This window comes from Apaloderma vittatum, unplaced genomic scaffold, assembly GCF_000703405.1.
Source record: "Apaloderma vittatum isolate BGI_N311 unplaced genomic scaffold, ASM70340v1 scaffold30, whole genome shotgun sequence".
Lineage (NCBI taxonomy): Eukaryota > Metazoa > Chordata > Aves > Trogoniformes > Trogonidae > Apaloderma > Apaloderma vittatum.
The window spans coordinates 111,865-136,529 of NW_009692648.1; the positions used below are offsets into that span (position 1 = coordinate 111,865).

The 24,665-nt window shown below is 44.3% G+C and overlaps 1 protein-coding gene across 1 annotated transcript in view; it reads right to left on the reverse strand.

Moving 5' to 3' along the window:
• WBSCR17 (Williams-Beuren syndrome chromosome region 17) overlaps positions 1-23,129 on the reverse strand; it is a gene marked incomplete at both ends in the record, with an annotated part of 128,586 nt that extends 105,457 nt beyond the window's left edge. Inside the window, 2 exons of the mRNA XM_009870073.1 lie at positions 2,101-2,267; positions 22,946-23,129. Coding sequence (XP_009868375.1) covers positions 2,101-2,267; positions 22,946-23,129 — 351 coding nt within the window. The remainder of the gene's footprint in view (positions 1-2,100; positions 2,268-22,945) is intronic.
• Between the last annotated feature and the right edge of the window lie 1,536 nt (positions 23,130-24,665).

A 24,665-nucleotide genomic window follows, 5' to 3' on the forward strand; every position in this document is an offset into this window, starting at 1 on the left:
CTTCCATCGCAGGTTCGAGGACAGAGCCACCGTGGTGTTCAGGGGCTGTACGACCCCTAGCCCAACGCCAGCCCATCTCTAGGGACCCTGGAAGCTCACGATCCCAATGCAACCTCTTGGTGGGATGCAGAGCACACGTTCCCTACCTGTGGAAGGAGACTGGGATTTTCCCACCCCCTGCACGTGACAGATGTTTGTCCCTTCAGTTAAGGTCATCTCCCTGAATCCGCCTCCCTGGTGAGGTGGGTGCCACAGGGCACCCCAATGCAACCCAGGCAGCTCCGTGAGCCTGGAAAACCAGGCACAACTTGGAAATCCCAGAGCTGAAAGTGACCGAACCTACCACTAGCTTTGGCCACTCATCCCACTGCCCTGCCAACACCCTGCCACCAGCCAGCCCCACCACCAGCACCGGCCCTGCCCTCGCAGCAGACTCCCAGGGCAGACATTGCAATTTCAGCGGCGGATAAAGAGGTTTCATTTGGCATCCTCGCTGCCAGCTGCAGGCTCAGCTTATTGGGGGAGGGCAGCGATGCTCTTTGCAGGGACTCGTTTCATCGCCCTGTGCCTTTCAACAGTGTCTCCAGAGTACTTGTCTCAGTAGTAGCCTCAGTGCTGCCTACTCAGTGATGGGGTGGAGGCTGTTTAGACACATGTTTCTTTGTGTGTGGCACTGGGTAAAGAAGCTCAATAATTATTACCAATGGGTTTTCTTTTAAAGACTGTTCTCTTCACCCCATTGATATGGTAAAAATTGGAGAAACAGAATCTCATTTTGGTACTTTGAACCCTCTAAGTACTGGGCAATGCTAAATACTGCAGTGACAGATCACCTGCACTTTCTGTGATTTCCATCAGCTGAGAAGCTGCCCTCCTGTTTCTTTCACCAATAATTATAATTCATCAGCTTTCTATGGTGCTCATTACTGTGGTATTTGAGTGCCTATTTTTACAGGCTTGAGCAGCTTGCTGTACACCATCTCATCTGACTGCAGACAGATGAGCAACCTCTCAGGCTCCCTCTGGAAATGAGCTCTCCACATCCCACACCCTCCCTGTTCTTCCCTTCTGATCACAGCATATGTCTATTATATTTAAAACATTATTAAAAGCATACAGCACAAATAAAGAAGGCAGTAATCAAAGTAACTAGTCGTTGTTCTTCATTAAGATTTTAACTGCCCTAACAAAATTATCCAGCTGTGTATTGCAAAAAACCCAAACAAATTAAACTGAAAAAAAAGGCCCCCAAAAAACAACCTTGGAAGAATCAGAGCCTGAAAATGCTTCCACATTAAATCACGTCAAGGGTTAGGGCTGCGACAGGCACTAAATTGGTTCTGTTTAGCTCAAACCAGGACAAATCACCGCCTGCAGCTTTCGGTTATCAAAGGCCAGAGGGGAAGACATCGCAACACTGACTGAGGGCAAGTTGAACCAAAGGACACACGGGTGTAACGCGGGAAACCCAACACCCCCCTTGGTGTTTTGTCACCCCCTGACTTGAGTGGGTCAGGTGTGCCTGTTTCCTCTTCTTCCTCTTTACTTATCCTTTTCATATAAAAATCAAAATACAAGTGGAACGAGGGCCTCTACAGGGTCCCAGCTGTTTATAAAACCTGGGATATCATTTTACAGTGAGGGAAACCGAGGCACACATCGAGAAAACATTCATTTACACCACCGCAAGGGGCCAAAGCAGAAGAGCTCACTAGGCCCCAGGCTCTTCTGCCTCAACTTCTTGGTAAATTTTTAAAGATGCATCTTTGCAACAACCAAAGTGTTAGTATTAGAAACAAGGGTACACCTGAAACCAGAACTTCTAAATGCTACTGTGAAGAGACAGGGAGGACGGCTTTCTGGTTTCCTTTAGCCTTCTGCTACACTTTCAATCAACAGTTATCTCAGATTTTAACTTTGGTTCCGCTCCTGTTCTTTTTTAGCTACAGAAGCTGGAGAAAACTGGTGTGCCAGCCAGTGCACCCACCACCTCACACCATGTGCCTCTCGCTCCCAAAGCAGCACAACTCCTCCACAAGAGTTTAAGAAAATGAACACCCTCCTGATGTTTTCCAAATCCAGGATCCCAGCGCTGCTAACCTTCATCACTGTTGTCGTCCACGAGGATGATCTCCTTCAGGAGGTGAGCTGGCGTATGATTAACAGCGCTGTGCACCGACCGCAGGATAACGGAGAGCGCTTCGTTCACGAAGATGAAGATGATGGAGATCTGGGGTAGGTCCTTGCTGTATTTCAGCTCTTTGCACCTGCAGCACAAAGGGCAGAGAGAGAGGCGGGGTTAGCAGAGCAGCACGTCGAGTCGGGCACAGATTTAATACGCAGTGTAAGATGGCAGCTGACACCTCACAGCTCTGCACAGCCTTGTGTTAGACCTGTCCACACCCAATTTCAGCAGTGCTGTCTAGGAAGAGATAGTAGCAACAGAGAGTATCCTCTGGGCTCAGAGTGCACCAAGGGCAGGGTGCAAATCCAGAATTCTCTTAACTGAGGCTGTGTTTGCACATCCGTGTACCTACGCCTGTGGGCGCGTAATGAAAAGCAGCCTCCAGAAGAGAGAAAATAGCTTTACCATTTAAAGTGAAACTCCACATTCCTGGTCTGGTTTAAGATTAATAGTTGCTCAGAAATGAGCCTTGCTCCTAATCGGCACTTGTGAATTTTCTTCCCATTTGCTATGGAACGAAATGAATATGAAATGACCCTCAGTTAAATAGTCTTAACAAATGATTTAGCTCTCTTTGCAGATACTTTTTAATAAATTCCTGTCTCTGAAGCATCCCAACAGAGCACAGCCATGTGCTGGGGTCTTTGTACTTCACAGCCAAGCAAAAACTTTCTACCAGCTCCCTGGGTTTCAGGAGTAATTGCTTAGCCCGAGATGGTTCGTGGTTGGGTGTCTGCTTAGACACATTTCTGTGCATCAGAGAGGGATTGAAATGAAAGGAGCTCCCAGGTCACCTATCAGCCAGCTCCATCCCTGGCACGCAACAGCTTCATGTTAGGCAGATACACCAGATCTCAAGGTCAAGGACACTCAGGGAACACAACCAGGGCAGCTCTGAGTGGAAGAGGTCCTCCAGGTAACCCACAGCTCCCCACGGAGCACACATCGTTCCCTAGCACATCAGACGTTGTCTTAATGCCACACTTGATCCTAATCAGAAATCTAATCTTAATAAAGTCTTTGCAGAAAGCAAGCAGGTGATCTTTAGCCACTTCAAAGGATTTAATCAAACTCTCAGCTCGCCCTACCATAAATATGTGCAAGGGAAGAAGAAAACCAGCCTCCCTGCTCCCTCTCTGCATTCATGACAGATTAGACATGCAACATTAGCAGTGTTCGCAGAATTACAAAGACCGTTTACCAAGTAAATCCTGCCCAGATAAGCAAAGAAAGACCAAATGCAGGAACGACACGGCGTCGCTTCAAGCTCACTGACTCCCCAACAATGACTCCTTATTTAATTGTACTGGATGTTTCTTAGGCAACAGCAGGCATTCTTCAGACTCCAAAATGAGTCTTGGGAGACAAAGATTTTCACAGAAACACAGTTCTGTATGAATCTTCTTTAGTTTAACAAGTATGCTGGATAAAAACAAGGTTGTATTCCTTGATTTAACTATTGCCTGCCCTAAAGCAAGCCAAGCTCTCTATAACATGGGAAGATCTCTCTTTAAATTGGATGAGCTAGTCATAACGGGGTAAAGTGGCAATTTACCCTGAAATCCTGTCACGAAAGTCAAACTAAACTGACTCTGAGATTAAAAACCTGCTTCTGATATATGTCGGTACCTGCTAAGTTGAAGAAGTGGTGGTCACAGGACCAAGAGTATTTCCTTTTAATCACTGCGCACCTTTGGGCAGCCTTCCCCCAGGGCACGCTTCAAGGGGATAAAGAGCTCAGTTTGTGATCAAAGAGGTTTGGAGGAAAATCCAGACCAAACCCTTTGAGGTTCATCTCCTGCTCATTCGCATTCACCCTGCACCACTCTTATCATGGCTCTCCTTCCACAATTGCTGAGGACAGGAGAAAAAAAGATACAGGGAGAAGAGATAAGTCCAGGGAAGCAGTGGGCACGTCAAATACCCACATTGTTCCTATGTACAAAGCCACAATTCTCCAAAGGCGGGCGGGCAGAGGTTTTGCATAAACACCCTGCTCTCCAGCGGCTTTGGTTGCAACCACAAGAGCGCAGAAGGCAGCAATTTAAAATCAAACTAACAGCAGATTTGCCCATTTTCCTCATGAGAGGTCTCTTAGTTGCCAGCACAAAAAGCAGCTGGGTTGAGCAGCCACATGCTATCGGACTTCAGCCCCCTGGTCTCCACTGCAGCGGCTTGTTATTGACAAGCTGATGTGTCAACAAATATTTGTGCATGTGTGCAGGAAAACGCTCGGTGCTTCTGGGCTCTCTTGGGGCCAGTGAGGGGAAAAAGCAAAAAAACAAATGCTTGATCTCAAACGTAATTAGAAGGGCCAGCAGAGAACTTGTTACCAACAGCGGTACATGAGATGGGCAGCGGTGGGGTTTCGGTTGGTCGGTGGTTTGGTTTATTTTCTTCTAATAATTTTAAAAAGAAACAGTCCTGATCCAGAGTCTGTGGTTGAGCCTTTTGTTCAGACCATTTACAAGCAGAGGCACAGAGTGTTCACTGTTTTACTCCTTGACACATGTAGGACAGTCCTTTAGGCAGGATTTACTGCCTCACAGCAGGTTGGGACGCCACTGCTCCTGCCCACAGACAGCAGGCAAGGAGCCCATCGCCGGGACCTAGAGAGCTCTGTCCTCCATCTCCACCCTCCCATACCTCCCATGTACCTTTCCAACCATAAGGGGCTGCATTTTCTGCGTAAGGTGGGAAGACGCATAATGTGAAATTTCTGCCCCCTTCAGTTTTTCAAGCACAACCCACAGGAAGGGCACAGAAAAGCTGGCACCAACGCCAAGGCCCTGCAGGAGCAGTGACAAGAGGTTCAGGGAGATGTTCCAAGCTATCAAACCACACCTGAGACACATTTTGCCTCTCTGGCCACAGCAGCCAACCTCAGGGAAGAAAGCATGTGGCTGCTTGCCAGACAGTACGTTCAAAATTCAGATCCCATGCCAAAATATTTCTAGATTCAGGATTCAAGTCTCACTAATTATCTAAAAGGGTCAGAACTGGAATCTAGCACAGCTGTTAAGTCCTCAGCCCAGACCGTGGGCTGGTCTCTTTAGGGATTAGCAATTAATAAGATAAATGTCACATTTGAGAAGGTTCTCAGGGGGACCGAGGCTAAGCAGCACAGGGGAGACAAGAGAAGCTCTAGGAATAAACCTGTTATTCTGAGATTTTTCCCAAGCTTTTCTAGAACTTGAATTAACACCAAAGCAAATCCATTTCTCACATAGGCTGGATAATGTTTGCAGCTCCTCACATCTCCTAGGAGGAGGACATCAGGTTTTACATCTAAAGTTCATCATTACCAAAAAGCCATTTCAGAAACTTTTCCTCAGCTCTTATCAGGTGCTCGTCACCGCACATCTGCACGTGGCCCCAAGGCAGAGGCACTGTGCCACTTCACAAAAGGGCAACACCCGGCCTCCTACATCCAAAAATAATTCTGCCTGGAGAAAACACAAGCAGGCTGCAGTTGATCCCTCTCAATCCCTTCCTTGCTAGACGAGAAACGCTTGGCTGGTACAGCAGAGAACATCACTTGCCAATAACTCTAAACTAATTAGCGCAGGTTAGACTGACATTTTCTCCACTAAATCCTGCTCTCTTTGGTTACGTGTAGGCTGGCACCTGCTTGCAGGACTTATATCAAAATATTGCGAATCGATAGCGAAAAGAAACAGATCCCTTATAGCTTTGTCTCTCATTTAGATCAATGGGATATTGGAGTAAGATGCATTTTATGTCCCATTAAATCACGCTTGATTACGTCCCATTAAATCATGCTCACAAAACTCTTCAACTTTTGAGCAGCTTGGGCAAGCCGCCTAACATATGGCTTTTGGTTTAATTTAAAGATCCTGTTTTCATTGAGAAGTTGTCCCAAAACAGGGGAGAAAGGGGGTTTATTCTGTGCTTGGTCCAGGCTCCCCATTCACCCCACAAAGGGAACCAGGGAGGTGGATGGGTGCAGGGGTCATGGCACTGTTGGACCTGTATTTTACATGAAGCCGAAGTCTGCAATCAGAAGAATGTGCAAGGACACACAAGAAATAAAATAAGTTTAGGGAGGACATTTTTTGCACTGTGAATATGCTGCAGTTACTGCGTTATGTAAGAAGCCATTCAGAAATAAATGACGGATGAGAAGGGGAGATGGGAGAAGGGGAAATATGGCTGAGTTTATGCTGAACAGTTTGGCATACATCAGGCTGTATTAATCAAGGCAGCCAGTTTCAAAACACACTAAAAAAAAAAATAAAAATCAAGTTTTGCTGCTACGTATGTTGGTCTGCTGCAGGAGCCTGCCTTTGAATCCTCCGATCATTTGTTTTATGCTCACCACACAGCTGTAAATCTACTCTTCAGTGCAGCAAGAAAGATTAGGATGTTTATTGGCTGTCTCAGTAACAGAAAAGGGATATCATATCATTCACTGCTTCACGATCGCACGGCAGAAAAATAACCTGGAATCATGGCAAGCACTCCTGGAGCACTAAGAGGCCACAAAAACTGCAAGTAACCTTTAAAAACCACTTCTTCCTGCTCAGTGATTTAACATGATCCACGTTATTACTCGATTAATACACATCAACTGTCTTCTGGGGTGCAAAGCTATTTTCAACAACCACCCAGAATGACACGGTCCAGTATCAGGCAACTGTGCACGAAACTCAGATGGTTCCTACACCTTCGCCACCCCATTACAAGTCATTTATCAGCACTAATTGGTGCAGCTTGTCAACAACCTGCAACATGGACTGTTCCAGGACAGAACAGGCACCCACTTGGCTGATTCTTCAGCTCTAAATCAAACCATGCTTGTGCAGAGCTGATGGTGGACTCCTATGTCAATGGTGTGACTTGATAGAGTGTGTATAGAGCATCTTCTCCTAGGGGTGACAGCTGCTGTCAGGCAGCGCCTTTCACAAATGAACAATTTAATGGAAGAGATGATAATGCACGATATACTTTCAAAGTCCATAACCATGCAAAACTACTGTTATCTCATACTCCTGCAAAAATCAGCCACAGTGTTCAAGTATTAGTCCAGAGAGGAGCTGAACAGACCAGATGTGCAGCTTGCTTTGCTCCCCAGGTCACAAAGCAGAAATACTGCTCATACCGAGAGATCTGGTAATCACTAATCCTAGATGCTGTATCAAAGATTATATTCATCACTGGCTCTAGAAATTATCTTCCATCTTTCACAATACGCCTCATTAAGGCCATCCACTCCTGATGGCACACACATCTATTTTGCACAGAACATCAAATCTTCAAGACCTTCACCTTTTTCCTAATTTGTGCCTCTTGTACTGCCTCCTTCCCCCAAACTCCAACATAAATATGCCTACTAAAGTTTCAAGTGGAGATTAAATATCATTAAGCAGAAAGTATAGCTGTCCTCATTTCCAGTGAGGAGGCAGAAATCCATAAATTTGAAAAGCCTGCTTTGCCGAGATATGCCCTGGTTTTCAAAACTGTCCAATGTTTTAAAGGTAGTACTTGGATCTAGATAAAAAACAAGCTTCAACAGGCTATCTGAAAATGATCCATCAGTAACTTGATTTTCCTAGTGATATATTTCTGATAAATCACTCCTAATGCCTATTATCCAGCCTGGAGCCCTCTGCAGCCATCTCTCCAACTGAGGGATGGGGGTGCAGGAACACGCAGAGGCTGTCTGTCAGGATGCAAAGACAGACGAACTGTCAGGAGTATTGGGTGGCAAAGAGTTATTAGAAAACCACTGCTGAAAGAAAAGTATCTGCTCCCACAGACTCCGAACACTGCTGTTGTCTTTAAATGATGTTTTTACCTCGTCCACATACACAACATCCTCGTTTGGAAAGAAAGAAGGCATCTCTGCTCAGTAATCCACAAAACATGGGAGATTTTTTCATTCAATAACCAAGAAGAGCTAGCAAAACTTTTTATAGGCTGTGCGCAGTAGCAAAAGGCACTAGCAAGCTGAAAATCCCCCAAACATGAAGTCCCACTCTATAAAATGGCATTAGGTAAGACCAATTCCTTCTCATTTCAAACATCAGTGCAAGGTAATTGTTATGAGAATGCAGCACATTTATCCAAGGCTCAAACGTGGTGCAGGCTTTAAGTTTCCCACTTCTACCAATGCAGGAACCATCAGTACTTGACAGCTGAAGATGTGATGAAGAATAACTGTCCAAAAGTTAATTACTGGCAGACCAGGAACACAGAAGTCTACTGTTAAACCTTGGTATCACGTTAGAGTAAGATTTTCTTACTTTCCTTGCTAACGTTCAGCCCTCCCTGGCTCACCTATCGCTTTGTGTCCCTTCTCCAGCATGAAGCCACTAAGATTTCCCCATCCCTGTAAGAAAATATACAAAGGATGCCGTGTGAAGTATCCCTGTTATGAGCAGGAGGGCCAGGCTCTACTCTGGATGGCTGTCAAATGTGAAAAATACACACAGGAGAAAAGGTGAACAAAATAACAGTAGGTTGCTTTTTTGCAGCCATCGGAACAACTTAACTGCTCTGACTAATGTAAGGATTAGGCAGCACCGTATGAGGTAATTTTTGGAAGCACACAGCACTGTGTTATAGCTAGGAAAGACTCTGATGGCCATGCGTAGGTATTGGACCCACTGCTTCTGCTGCCACATGGCAGAGGGTCTCAGGAGCCGTTCTCTGTGGTAGCTTTGAGGGTGCTCAGGCTGATTGATGACCAGTGTATCTATTTAATAGCTACATTGTCATTAGCTTTGACACTACACCATAACTCATCTTTGCAGAAATGCCCTTTAGGGCTGTTCAAGACACAATTCTCCCACACTGCATGAAGGTGACATCCTTTCTACATGTCCTTCTGTAATGCCAGCAGCAGGTACCGACACAGAGGAGGTTGAACACTCATGGTGTGCAGAATGCCTCAAGTCTTTAGGGCTCTGCGTTGCTCCCACATCCTATCAAGATAGGTTATATCGCTACTATTAGTAGTTTTTTGTGTGTGGTGTGACCAGCATTAATAAACTCATAAACTGGGCAGAGAGAAATAGTTAGGCATGGAAATCTGTGCCCGTTGTATGGTGGCACAAAACAGACAGGGGAACCCAGATCCTATGTGCCTGTAGAAGAAGACAGGGTAGGAAAAGAATTTGGTGGTTCTGATTATGGAGACCACACTCCTTCATAAAGGAAGATCCATGGGTTGTTGTGCTTTGAACCCAGGATATCGGTTTTCAAAGATTTCCTCCTCTCCTAAATACTAGAGTGGCTTGTTTTCCCTCCCACACACACCTTTCTTATTTCTAATTCTGAGCACCCAGTAGTTCCCCAATCTGGCTCCTGACTTACAGTTATTAATCACTTCTGTGCTGGCCATCACACAAAATGAATCCAGCTAACGTGCTTATCAGGAGCTTATCCCTTCCTGACATTTCGTTCTTGTATAAAGCTTGAGGGTTTGAATATTTAAATAGGTAAATACTCTTTTGATTAGTAGAATAAATGATTCTTGCTACTTACTGTCCTTAAAAACACTACAGGCATCATGAAAGTGCTCAACCATGTTGGCACAGCTTTTACAGGATTTTGTAGATTTTTCCCATAAAATGTGGTTCAGCGGCAGAGAGTTCAACTTAACAAGCTCATACATTTTTAAATGCCTTTCCTACAATGATATATGGAGCTGCAACATTAATGCTAAGGGTGAGTAAGAGACAACTTAGAATTTCTGCACATTAAGAGGAATTCTTCCCTAAATTACTATTATATAGATTACAGTTTCACTAAGCTCTTATAAAGGCAAGCTAGAGCAAACATTGTCTTGCAACTCAAAGAATTACCAATACATCTCTGGAGCCTCAGCTCTGAGCCTTCAGTTCCCAAATCCACACTTTCAGAGTGCTCCTCAAATACAACGTACCAAAAATTTCACCCTGGGACAGAGACACAGCAACAGGACTCTTTTGGTGGATCAGGGTCCCAAGAGCAGGTTAAGACAGTGTGGTTAATGACCCCACAGCCAGCCTATGGGTGCTTGTCACCAGGAACATACTCTTCAGGATAGTGCAAGTAGTGATGTCCATTGGATTTGCTGCCTGCATAGAGCCCTCTCGCTGTTTGCCTGCTCCTCATCAGTCCCACAGTGACAAAGTGCACCGTGACACGGCAGGCTAGGCACAGATCAGTGCCTTTGTGCTGCAGGACCACGCTGAGAGGAGGTGAACATGCCTCCCCCAGGGCCACACCTGGACACCACGGACATCTGCAGCAGAGCTGGGGACTCTCAGGTTGTCAAGAGTCTTCAGAAGGAGGAGGCTGTTCTCCCCTTAACTAAGGCGTTGGTGATTTAAGCACCACACAACGTTGTTCGAAGTTAACATTGCTTCAAATGGAGGAATGCAGAAGTTAAGTGGTCGACCCCAAGGTCACAGGGGGTCAAGCAGGCCTCAGGAACAAAATCCACAGGTGCTGCTGCAATGGCTCTGCCAGTCTGTTGGCTTATCTGTCATCCCAGGTAAAGCGCATCTGACAGGGAGACAATTCAGGAGCATTTTTTTGTCCATTTGCTTTAAAACAGTCCCCTCCAAACAGAGCTGAATGATGTCAGAATAGGCACAGACCAAAGGAACATGCTTTGAAAATGGCTGCAGCATTTTGCAGAGACAGGAATCAGCGCATTAAAGCACGAAGGACCCTCACCTCCTGTGCCGTGCAGATCCCGAACTATCGGGCTGTGACGCAGGGTCTGCTCTCAGCTTCATCGCCAAAATGCTGAGCGGCCTCGTGTTTCCACCCAGGAAAGGTCTGGCACCGCACCAGCCAGTGCCGTGGAGCCGAGGAACACTGACTCTGCTACGCAGGGGCAACCAAATTCTCAACAGCTACAAGCTTGGAAGCGCTCAGAGATCACAGGCTTTAACATAAAATTGTAAAATAACAGTGTATGTTTTGATATTCTCTATTAGAGGTGCCAACTTAACTTGCGTAGCCTATCGTGTAGGCATAATACTGGATGTGGCTAATTAAGGGACATCTAGTCTAAAGTAGAAGTCAAAGCTCGCTTCAAGGTCGACAAGGAGACACTGCCACTGCCAAAGGACAATTTATTCCATCCCTCTAACCAAGGTATAAGTATATCACTGTCTGGTACAAGAGACTGACACAGCTGTTTTTTGGGGTAGGTGGAAATGCCTTTTTTCTTCCTTGATCACGGGCAGACTAGACCAAACTTTCAGTTAGGTACGTCCAGAGAAGTGAGCCCTTACTCTCCCGCGAGAGCCTCCCAGGCCAGTGACTTCAGGGTGGCAATCACACCAGCAAGCTACCAACAAGTTCATAGCTCTGCTCAGGTAGGTTCGTACAAACCTCATCACTGCTGTTAAGCCTTACCTGCCAAATTTAAAATTAAATTCATGGTATATAGCTTTACCATAGGAGCATCTTACTAGAATAGATCTCATGGGAATTCAGAATTTTGACATCCCCAGTACGTACTTAGGGCCATGAATAAGAAAAGTGGCCAACGCTTGTGCTGCCTGGCACACAGGGTGGAACGATGCCATTGCTGGAACAGCGAGTATAAAAATGATGGACTTAAAAGGCACAACGGATTTTTAGAAATAGCTCTTCTCTTTTGTAATAACAGATCCACTCTGTTGACGGGTTTATGGACTGGGAAGATGAAGAGGTTTTTAAATCTTTTCTGTTATGTACAGAAATCACTGTATAAGTTTACTTAACCTCTGTCAGAATTAGATCAGCCTCAGCAGAGAGCTGCTGCTCAGCCCTGTCTGGCAAATGTCTGCACAGTGGAAATCACACAAGGAGAACTTTGCAACCCAGCCACACATCCACGCAGCATGGGCTGCTCACCACTGGGTCGGAGATATGTCCTGCTTTGTTTGGAAGAGGAAAAAAAAAAAAAGGGTGGGGAACAAAAAGGGTCAAAAAAAAATAGAGGATGAGGCTGATTTTGATTTGCATTTCTATTCGTAATTCCAATTTGAGCTACTAGTTAACTGAATGCAATTAACTGGCTATAAGTCCCCATGCTCCCTTAACTGGTAAGGGACGTTAAGCATGGACAGGTTAATAAGCTTGAAGACCACATAAGGAGGTAGACATAGAGTTCAAAAGCAAGGACTGGCCACACCATCTGTACTCTGGTTTTTCATGCAACTTTCTTTTCCTGGCGCAATAAATGCAAACGGCCAAGCATTTGCTCCAATATCCCAGAAGTTTTTCTTTATTCCACAACTGAAGATTCACGTCACCACTGCTATTCTATGGCTAAATTTGCTATTCTGTGGCTTTTCTGCTGTTACAGGTTGCATTTTCCCTCTCTGCCAAAAGAAAATTCAAGAGAGACAAAACTGGGAGACAAAGCTAACCAACTCAGAGCCAGGGCATAGATGAAGAAAGGTCACCCAGTTGACCTCAATGCAAAACAGGAACACCATTTACATACCTACTAGGTAACTCAGAAAGGGATCCAACCCAACACGGCCAGTCAAACAAGAGCTCAACTGCTACTGCATTAAGAAAAAGCTGGCAACATACTGCCCACCAAGGGGAAAAAAATAAAAATAAAAAACCCAACCACAAAACCAACCAACCAACAACAAAAAAAAAGAAACACCATAAACCACACATCACTGTTCTGTAATTTTTAGGGATGAGCTGCTGATGGCCCATGAGTTGGATATCCTATCTTTTTTGTTCTGCCTATTCAACGTCTGCCTTTATCTGCAGAGATCCAAATGACAACACATACACAGCTACCCAGCACAGACACTTCAGATAAAGTCTTTTACTATTACTTAACCCCAGAGAATATGATTTAAGTCTATAGATTTGTTTGCTGCTGTAAGAGAGACACTTAACAGGAGTATCCAAAGCCTAACAGATTTGACGTCAGCTCCTTTCTCAATCTGCCACTGCCACCACCAGCCCCGAGAGGGGACAGAGACATGCCGCAGCCTCAGGCTGCAAGGACAGACTGCCTTATGAGATGCATTTTTAGGCAGCACTGGCCAAAATATACTTCATGTGAGCAGACATAAAGCACAAACAGCAAACACGCCGGGAAATACACTGACGCGTGGTCTGTACCTTCCCACAACAATATCTGCCATCTCCCTATGCACCCCAGAGGTGTGGATATACATCCCAAATCCAGGGATGTATATCCAGGGAATATACAGGAAAGGGAGGAAATATATACAGCAGGGAAATTCAGGAGTCTTCTCCCCTTTCCTCCTCACCCTGTGAATGCCATCTGACTTTTACCCATTCACCACAAGACCTAACAGAAAATCTTCTCCCACCTGCACAGCCAACTTAACACATTAATAGACAGCCAAGATTTGGCTTTTCTCTCCTGCCTGCAGCCAGTAGCTATTCACAGACCTCCCTCCTGGCCCAGCACACGCTCTGCTTTGCCACAGAAAATCAATACGCGCTTTGTATTAGTGCAGCTGAAAACCTGGGAGGTATATTCTTATATATCAATGGTTTACTGATTAGACTGAATGATTCACTAGTGACTGGGCTGCAAAGAACCGTGGCTGAAATACAATTTGTTATAAATCATGTTACAATCTTCTGCTGTCTACACACACGGAGCGCGTGTGCGCACACACAGGCAGGTTCCAGCTTGCTCGAGTTTCCTTAATCCAGCATCGTGGACGGTGTTCTCAGCTGTCACTTACATACCTGTACTGCTTCTTGACTTTATATCTCAGTAGGAAAAACCTTGCATATCCTTTGGAACTGGTGACAAGTATTTCCACAGACTAAAGCTATTGATTCAAACAAGCTTCATTCATGTTCTCCTCACAAAAACAAAGCTTCACCAGGAAATGAATCGATCTTCATTTGGCTTTTGTAAAGATTATGAATAAGCATAAAAGAAAGGGTGTGTTCAGACTGCTATTCACATTGCCACTTCCTAATCATGCTCCATTCACTGATTGCTTATTTTAGTTTGTATGTTGCTGATTCGGTTGTACACGTCTTCTTGCAAAAGAGATTATCAATATTAAATCAATTGTGTCTACCCTACGAAGTACACAAGAAAGCAAACCACGTTCTGTCAGCCAGCATCTTAAAACATCTAAAGTTGTCTGGTACAGTTCAGTGTTTATAGATTCAGAGCACAAGATTCTCATAACCTGTTTCTGATCATTAAAGCTCTAAAACTTCCCACATTTCCCCAAGAAACCTGACTTTAAAGCACCTACCTTATTTACCAGCAACTATTTTTCAGAAATGTTATGCTGTGTATTTTAGAATCAGGGTACCAAAAACATGCATTACAATTTAAATATTTAGGGATACACAGGCAGTTCTAAACGCATATCACTTACTCAGCAAGTTCTAACAAGAAATTACTTACAAAGTTGTAAAAACAGAAAGTGCACAACAGGATTTATTTTTAGGAGAGGCTCTCATAATAAAGTTATTAGGTTTAGATAGATCTAAGGGACATAAAAGCCGGAGCAATTACGAGTGTCACATCCACTTACCCATCTCTCCCCCATGCACGTGAGCTATTTCACACATATGAAGAAAAAAAGTCCTTGAGTTCTCCTCAGGCTAGGATTTATTGAACAGGCACAATTTGGGGATAGTGGTGAGGAGAAGGAAAAAAATTCAGTAAAGAACTCTAAAACTGTTTCAAAGGATTCGTGATTTATGGTTGACTTTGAAATAGGCCATCAACTGTGGGACAAGCTCACCCAGCGCTCTGGCCACTCGCCCACCCGGCCACACGTGGCACCCGAGAGCAACAACCTGCTGGCCGAGCGGCCAACACTCCAGACTGCTGGAAACCTAAATAAATTACTTCAGGACCAATGAGGTCAAGACACCAGTGTTTGACTCATGCCTCTGCCTGGTTTGGCTGTGAATTTCCAACCGATTTAAAAGCTCCTGTGGCAACAGAAAAGTTCTCTGCAATACGTGGAGGCAGACTGGCGCCACAAACACACAAGCTTTGATTTCTTTGGAAGGCAACTTAAAAGAAGTGTACCCAAAGCTTAATTTCATTCATTTATTTTCCTAAGTATAGTTCAATCACAAGTATTTATGATAACGCGGGTATTTTTCAGCACTGGAGTTCAGAAGAGCACAAAATCAAATTGTTAAATTATACTAATCCCATCCTCTGCCGAAGCGTGCATTTAATTCTTATGTTTACATTAGTAAATGTTTTATAGCACACTTCACAGTTAGAAGCCTTCCCTGAAGCATCATGTTCCAAACTTAGAAGAATAGGGAATCATTTTGTAGTCAGGAAAGGAAAATTGACCATTAGTGGAATCTATTGCATGGGAAAAAAAGAAGGTGCCATGGATATAAATCCATGGTCACAGCATTTCAAGATCACACTATGCAGCATAAAGATAGTAAGAGAATCTCAGAACAGCCACTAAACAAATCCTAGAGTTAGTTTTCCCAAGGCCCTTTCTTACCGACTGGGTTTAAAGCAGCTATTGGGACTTCTAAGCACCAAAGGCTTCTGATACACTTCTGAATCCATCCACAGCAAGAGCAGTTGTCAAAGTACACTTGAACGACCTTCACTTCAAAAGAAAAGAAGAAAGAAAAAAAACCTGTCCTGTGTCCCTACCTAAATCCAGATTAGAAACAAAAATTAAATTAATAGAGGTGATTTTTCACGGCACTCAGCAGAGGCAACCCCACCTGCCTTCATGCACGTGCAAGGCACCACGCTGCTCTGAGACGCCCCAGTAGCATGTGTAAAAAATAATCAGGAAATACCAAGCACAGCTGAAAAAGCATGCCTTTGGAGACCTTACTTGCCCAGTTTTCAAGAAAAAGAATTATTGGGAGTCCAATAACAATCTCTCCGCACACACATATTGGTACGCACTGAGGAATAAAGATCAATACCAGCGTTTATTCAGTAGCACGTTGGTTTGTGTGTTAGTACTGGAAAAGCAATGCAGCAATAAAGCAGCTTTTTCATCACCCAGAAAGTCACCCGAAGTTGTGGCACCGTCCCTGGGAAGGGAGGCACCGCAGATGGCTTCCCCAGCACCAGGCAGCGCCCACAAGCACAACCCAGCACTTGTGGCTCTGCAGATCCAAGTGCCTTGATGATGCCTGAGAAAGAAAACCAAAATGGTTTCAGGTCTGAAGGGGGGTTTACAAGTATCTTCGTACCTCCGTAAACTTCAGAGCAGAGAAGGCATAGATTTGGCAAAACCTCAAGCGCTCCTTTGGAGAGGACCAGGAACACGTGCAGCCCGGCAGAATAAAACTGCCCAAAGCCACAGCGGGATCAGAGCTCAGGCAGGGTGGCACCCACAGATCGAAAACACCACAGAATCACAGGGTGTTGGGGGTTGGAAGGGACCTCTAGAGACCATCCAGTGCAACCCCTGCCAGAGCAGGGTCACCCCAAGCAGGTCACACAGGAACACATCCAGGCAGGGTTTGAATGTCTCCAGGGAAGGAGACTCCCTGACCTCTCCAGGCAGCCTGGGCCAGGGCTCCGGCACTCGCACAGGGGAAAAGATTTTCCTCATGTTTTTGTGAAATCTCCTGTGCTCCGGCTACCCAGCTCTGAATTGTAAAACTGATGTAGTTTCGGAGAGCCTTGTTCTGAGGCACGCTGCCTTTATGCCAGAGCTTTGACACTGATACACTCACTGCTTGATTTCTTTACCTGCTCTCCCTGAAAGTCTTCAGGTGGCATCTTTCAAAGTATCAGAAAATATTACTTTTCCTTTTTTATGGCTAAAGCCATAAAAAGCCAAGGGCAAGAGTGGTTTTCACACAACACTGGATCAGACCCACAACTATCTAGTAGAAGAGAAGATTCACAACTAGTTCTGACTTTTTCCTAGAGATGAAAGTATCTTTTAATACACTCCCACATGCTATTCAAATAGAATTGTACATCTGAAACAGTCGTTTCTTTTTACTCTTACACTGTTCTTGGTTCCTCGCTACTTTTCCCCTCAGTTACTTAATGAAATAAAACCTCATCTTTCTATCGTTTTCTTGCTATTGTGTTTGTATATAGGATCGCAGAAAACCAAAACAAAAAACTCTGTGCAAAAGGTAAAATTACATATTGTGAATGCAAGAAAGCTCTTTTGACTTCCTTTGTTTGCAATAAACAGCAATAACTAGAAATAAACAGTCGTAAAACCCTATTTCCCAGCAAATATCACCAGCATAATTCAAGTACTTTGTTTTTGTCTTCTTAAGCGCTGTCCTTTTCAGACTCATTTCATCAAGCCTGGCTAAACACCCTAGGGCAGGACATGATTAAGTAACTGGCGTAATATCACAAACGTACAACTCCAGGAATGTTCCAGCTACTCAAAACTTGATGGAACCACCAGTAAAGAGCTCTCTCACTTGCTGCAATAATATTTGCAGATCTTAGTCACGACTACCAAAACAGAATACGCTCCTTTGGGCAGGGGGGGAAGGCAAAAAGCATTTTGCTTCAAGCACAGTTCGGAGGAGGCTGTATGCCTCCTTCTTTTGGGGCAGAAGCAAGATGCTAAGAGAAACGTGATGCCAGGAGTACGCAGCAACAGCACCCAGGGCAGGCTCCTGCCCGAGTCGCCGAATGTGCTGAGAATGTCTCTCATTTCAGTATCTTGGCACAAGAGAAAACAGAGACAGAGGCACCTGCAAAGCCACGTCTTTTTAGTTGTTTCCACCCTAGAAGAGATTTCCTCTTCCTCACAAGAAAAGAAACGAACATAGTAGCACATGAAGATTTCTGGAGCCCCGTCAGGGCCAACCACAGAGTGCAGGTGGAGCCTCAGAACACAAAACGTTGCCCGGCTTGGAGTCTGCCCCAAGAGCAGGCGCGGTGAGCATCCAGCACAGCACAACAAAGTCCAGGGTCCAGCACAACGGAGATGAGGTCTCAGAGGCAGGAGACTGAATCACAGGTCTCCAAGGCTTGGACAGGTCTGATGTATCCAACTCACATCCACGTTCACAATGCGCCACAAGATGTACCCACAGATTTGATTACAAACTCCAAATTCCATTCTTTGGCCCTGAAACCTCCCGGTAACCCGCACGGAGGCTGGGACCCAAAGGCAGCTCCGTGGCGGAGGTGCGAGAGGCTCTCCAGGGTTGGGAGAAGCCCCCAAAGGGAGCAGTGCCTCCCGTTACCCCCCACCCCAGAACGTACATGCTGAGATCCCCCAAAGGGCACACACAGACCACTTGAAATAAAAATAAAATCAAGAATGGATTTAGTTCCTTTCAGCTAAGTGGTCAAAGAATAACCTAAAGCATTCTCGAAAACTTTCTGTCTTTGCCACTACATCCCAAAGAAAGCTTTCAACTTGCTGCTGCACAGAAGTCTCTGGGTAATAAAACCAGCTAAAGCCAGATGGTGCCAAAAAGCCCAGTTGCTCCCAGGGAAGGCAGCTACAGAAATAAACGGGTGATTCAGCCACTTGAGTGTAATGACTCTGACTCAAGCCCCAAACACACAACTGGGAAAAATTAAAATCAAGTCAGTGATATGTAACTGTTTAACCTTTAGCAGTGGCTGCCAGGTGATGCTATAGCTCTGCCCAGGACACTGCTCTAAGACCCCAGGCCCAGCCAGTAAATGCAAAACTCTTCCCAAGTGCACACTGTGAAAACACAAAAACACATCAAGGTCCAGACACGCGCTGCCCAAGCTTGGTTCCACGCTTTGCTTTGCCTGACCCATACGCAGGACCCTGGGGCAGGGAGGAGGAAGGGGCAGCGTCTCCTGTCTTGGATGCCCTCAAAACATCTGAAAATGAAGTGTAAAAGTTGCTTATCGCTTACACTGCTTTTTCCTCTTTACTCGAATATACTGGAGCTTGCCTGCATAAGAACAGATGTCGAGAGATTCACAGCAGCAGGAACATGCCATCTTCACCCAATGATTCAACAGTCCTAACAATTGCGGGTATTATTTTTCTTAAATCTACTCCTTAATCCCATAATGCCATAAAATACCACTGAATCAGAGCTTAGCATGATTCCAGAAAGGAACAGACTCTTAAAGAGATAATGAGGACTCATATTTATATTAGATAGGATTGAAAAGAGAGGATAGAGGAGACGAAATGTAGCAGATAGGCAGATTATGTCATAGTTTTCCTTAATATGATTTCTTCAACCTGAGGCATCTGTCTAATTTCACTATTGGAGATTAGACACTGAATAAGATGAACAAGCAGACTGATCCAACACAGGAATTTTTATTTTCCCGCTACACGTAGCAGGGGTTCCCACAAAAACATACATCACAGAATAAAACAGAGGTGCATGAAATCTAGTATCAAAGCGAGGAATGTTAACAGCCCCTTGGATCCCAAGTAAATACGTTTCACTTTCACTAAAGAAAACAACACACCTTCTTATATCTCCCCATCCTTCACGGGCAAGCAGAAAATGCTGTGAATTGATCAACAATAAAACTCACAGATCAGGCTTGTCCTCCACAGTTTTTGGAGAAAATTGGAGAAAATCTCTCCAGCTCACTTTTTTTTTAAAATGAGATTTGTGTAGAAGCCATGCAGTCTGCAGGCAGCACCTTGGGTACTTCCAATCTAGAAACAGTAATTGTTCTCCGGAACGCACAGGAACCTCATCTTGAAGTCCAAAAACCTAATCAAGCAAGATAGAAATGTGTTGCCTACGTCTATCTCATTATGCCACTGTTCCGCAGCAAGACTTGGAATAAGGTCCCTTGCACCAAAACACTAGTCCTCCCTTATTTTAGCCAAAAGAGTAGCTTTCACAGTCATCTAAAATGTAATACCATTATCTGATTCGCTCTGAAAGCACATTGCAATGCACACCCAATGTAACCTTTCCCACTCTGCAAAAGGCCAGAAGAAGAAACATCTGTATTAATAAGCTTAAGACTAAGGTCTTACAGGCACAGCTCTCTTATATAGTAGCACACGTGTTACTTCACGTATCCACACTCTCAGCTGCGCTTTTTTGGGAATCAGTCCAGTATAAAGCCCAATACTACTCAAGTGCTGAACAGCACGGTAGACTTTCTACCTTGCAGCCTCAGCTTTTAAGAAAATAAAAGAAAATCTCTTAGATAAACTGCATTTTATAAACAAAACAAGGATGGTAATCCAAACTACCAAAAAGAAACACCACAGTTGCACAAATCAATCCAAGCAAGGTACTCTGCCCCAGCTCCTGGCTTTGGGAAAGACCTTACCTTCTCCAGAGTGTCACCCTGTATCCAACACCTCTCTGAGCACCTTCAGGAAAACTCCTCTTTATCTCTTCTGCTGCCTGCAGGCAGGGACTGGAAAGGCCACCAGCTGGAACTCGTGATGCCTCCTCATTGCCAGCATCTGCTTGCAAATCTCTCTGAGCTGGGACACCTGAGTCTCTGAACCTTTAGTGGTGCTGACCATGATGTGCAGCAGGAGGGCTAAATACAGAAAGATTACAAAACATGCCCAATTTGCTCTAAACTCCTCTTACTTTCCTTCACTTTGGCCACAGTCACAAAGGTGGGGCAGGAGAAAGACTAAAAGGTCTCATCCAGCACAGCTCAGCACTCAGAAAAGTGATACTTGACCACATCAGTCTTTTCCTTTAAAAAATAAAAAAATAAAAGGAAAGAATGCACAAACAACAGTAACTGCAAGGAAGAGACCAAGCCCATCAGCATTCTGGACACCAAACAGCCTTTAGCTGAACCAAACAGGCTTCACTATTATATTTAAAACTAATACATGCTTTGTAATGCTTATCAGCTGGAGGGTTTTCAACAGTTTTTCCCCACTAGTGCTGCAATTTCAAAACCATTTGGGCTAATTTCCTTTGACTTGAATCTGTTTTAATCAGAGACCAGGATACTTGACTTAAATGGTTTGTGTTAAATCCTTCATAAAATCAGCCATAAAATTGCAAGCACAAATAGCGAATGGGTCTTGAAGTCAGAAGCAGAATAGGCTGTAACTTTTCAAACTCTCCAGCAAATTCAAACCTATTTCACAACCAGATCAACTGCTCTCTTACCATACCAAGACAATTGATCCTAAAAAAATGTAAGGTAATAACCAAAACACACACTTGAGGTTCTTACATGGATAAGAGATATTAAGTTATGCAGCTGCAGTCAATACCCACAAATTCTCTCCAAAGTATTAGCCCAGCTCCAGAATGATGCATTTTTAATAAATTGCTGCGTCTGCTCTGTCCTCTCCACCACTCTCCCATGCAATGATGGATAGCAGCACTGAGGAAGAATACAATGGAAAACCCAAAATATCAGAATTAATCCTTTTCTTCCCCCCCACAAAGATCTGAAAAAAAAAAACAACCCCTGCATTACTTCTCAAATTAATTCTCACTAAGTAATGCTGGCTCTGCTAGAAGTCAGAGTTCTGGATAAGAAATGAAAATAAGAAGCTCAGACTCAGGTAACTGCTACAGAAAGTCTCCCTCAGAGGATTTGCCATTGTAGTGGGATTTGCATATCACACAGCCAAAGGTGCAACTTGTACCTGCAATTCATTTTGTCCAGACAAACCATTACCAGCAGAATTGGAGGCTGGGCCTTTGCAAACTCATCCAAATATTTCTGTTGTCAGCGGCTGACAGCCTTGGAAAGTCTGAGTGGCTGCTTGAAATTCATGCAGCATGCAGAGAAGTGAAAACAAAAGCTCTCCATGCTCTCACACCCTTAACAATTTGCTAGTGCACTGGAGACACTGTACTGCACGATTTTCAACAGTTTGCAGATGCCAAACAATGGCTTTGTCACTGTTCTAATGACACAGGCACTGGACATGTATCTTTCAGAATCTAAATCTCTCTCAGCTCACTTTTTTATCAGGTATTTCACTCCAGGCCTGGACAAATCGACGCTTTCCTATTCTAAGGAACACTCTGCTAGCCATATCTAAAATTGACTTTCATAAAGATAAACTTAAGCGTGTCTTTTCTCACACTCTTAACAAAAATGATATGGCAGCTCATTTAAAGCCTGTTCCTCTATGGTGCTTAGCAGGTAAACATCATCACCACCATCATCTTAAAAGGTCATTATGGAAAAATAGCAGAGAAAGGATATTGCTACCTGACCCACTGGGCTCCCTCCAAAGGTGCCTGCACACAGGTGTCACTGCTCAGCAGCTGCTACTCTTTCTGACTGGTATTTTAAGCCTTTTCTATTGCCTTCTCTCCCATCACCGCAGCAGCAAAGGTTTAAAGCGCTCTGCCCTCTCCCCTGCAGCGACCACTCTGAGAAAGATCATCAGGAGATGCCACAGCAGCACCCCAGGAGAAGGGCTGTGCTGGGAGGAGCACAAGGGCAGCTACAGAGCCCTGGAGCTCTTGCAGGGACATGAAGGAGCTGACAAGGAGGGAGAGAAGGAGAGTCTTTGCTCACATTTGCAAAGGTAATAAACACCAAAGGCCAATAGCTCAACAAACAGACCCTTGCTGGCAAAAGCAGATGTGAGCTTCTGATCGCACTATTACCACCCAAAATGATGTATTGCTTTAGGAAAAGAAAGGCAGAGGGAGAGAGAAGAGCAGGAAGAAAGGTTTTTCTCCCCTCTGATAAATCTCCTTTTTGAACTCTCTCAGTTTCAGCCAAAACACAGCAGTTGTTCATTACTGAGCCTGAACGATAAGGAGGGAAGAACAAACAGTATCGCGTGAGAATATGAAAGCAACCATCACCCCTGGCTGTCGGGCAACACGTAAATATGTGCACTCCTTCGTGAAGTGACTGGTACTTACTTGGTCGGACGATAATCTGGTATGGAACGATCCAGTGAAATTTTCTCACTGAGGTAGGAGTTGTAGCCGTATTTCTCATGTGGTCCCTTTGCCTTCTCCTCCTCCTCAGGGGACAGGGTGGCTGGAAGCCCGCCTTTACCACGTCCACCATAGCCTTCAATGAGACCAAGCGACTTGGACAGACCTCGAGAGAAAACAAAAAGCCACTGTCACTGTTAAAAGTCCTCACTGTTATTTCCAAGCTATCAAAGAAACAAAATTAATCTGAAAAATCCAGGGTAGTTTGGTTTGGTTTTCTGAAAACGTCTCAAATTCTCGTCCTTTGGCCCAATGCTGGAACAAAAATGACTCAAGTCTTGAAATTCTTCATGGCTCAGGCTCACCATTGCTGATAGCTCTGCCATCAGCTCCCAACTGATAACCTGTCCCAGGGATCTGTGCATTTATTTAGTTGTTAGGAAGGTTATTTAGGCTTCCTTCCCACTCTCAGAGAGGTAATTACATATAAGGTTAGCTGTCCCCAGGAGAAGGATAGGTTGAACGCAGAATAAGAATAAAATCAGGTTGGTTAACTGCCAGCTGAATGAATTTTTGCTCAGTATGAACAGTGAATAGCATACAAATGTTATGGATTTAAAAACAATTTCCCTTCAAAGCTTTCTTATCTTTTAAAGTATAGCATTCCCAGACCTTTATCAAGTGAAATTATTTATTTATATCGCCATAGCCGAAGGAAATAGGTAAAGTTCAAATCAAGCTGCACAAAAAGAGCTGTATTGATGATTTAGTGGTCATTGTGGGAAGCCAAGTACATACTCATGTTATTATTTATTATACAGGACACCCAGAATTTTAATATTTTTCATTAGCAGATATTTTTTGAAAGAAACAAGAACAAAGAAAGATGAATCATTTTGGTTTATTTTTTCTTTCTTGGTTTTTTTAAAATTATTTTATTATTTGTTTGTTGGGTTTTTAAATAAAGACACCTGGGTATATTCTCTTTTATTTTCATGGCAGAGCCCTGACTCAGAGCAGAATGGACTGCTGTCCCCACCAATTCTTTTGCAGGGACAATAACCCTGAGGTTATGCACAGGGCTTCACAAGGAGCGTAGTCCAGCTCCCCAACCTACCATGGATTTCCACTGCCCTGGCCAAAACACTCTGCCTCCCCACCTACAAGATGCAGATTTAAACACTTTTTTTTCCTCAGAAAGTAGTAATGTGAGGCAGTAAGAAAACCCACCTACCGACAGAAATCACAGTTTGAAGCACTTGAATAGAAATAATAATTATTATTATTACTCTTTCTGACAAGGAACCTCTAAACAGCCTTCCCTGCTCGCGGGCTTCTGAGCGTTGATGGAGTCCCTCTGACTGCGCTGGGCTCGATTAGATTTTATCCGAGGACAATAATAACAAATGAACTGCAGGAAGCAGCTGGCTGTGACGTGGAGATGGATTAGCTATCCGAGCTGCCTTTTTCCATCTCTAGGCTCAGCAACGGCCAGAGGAGTAAATCAAGAAAGCTGGAAAAGGTGTAGAAGGCGAGCAGAGAGCTCTGCAAACTTCCTACACCCAAATGGCCAGAAGGACAAGGTGTGGCTTGCTTACGAAAAGAAAAGATACCAATTTCATTTCAGACAGACTCCAAGAGAATTATAACAATATTTTTTGGAAAAAAATATTCTTATAGAATCATAGAACAATTCAGGTTG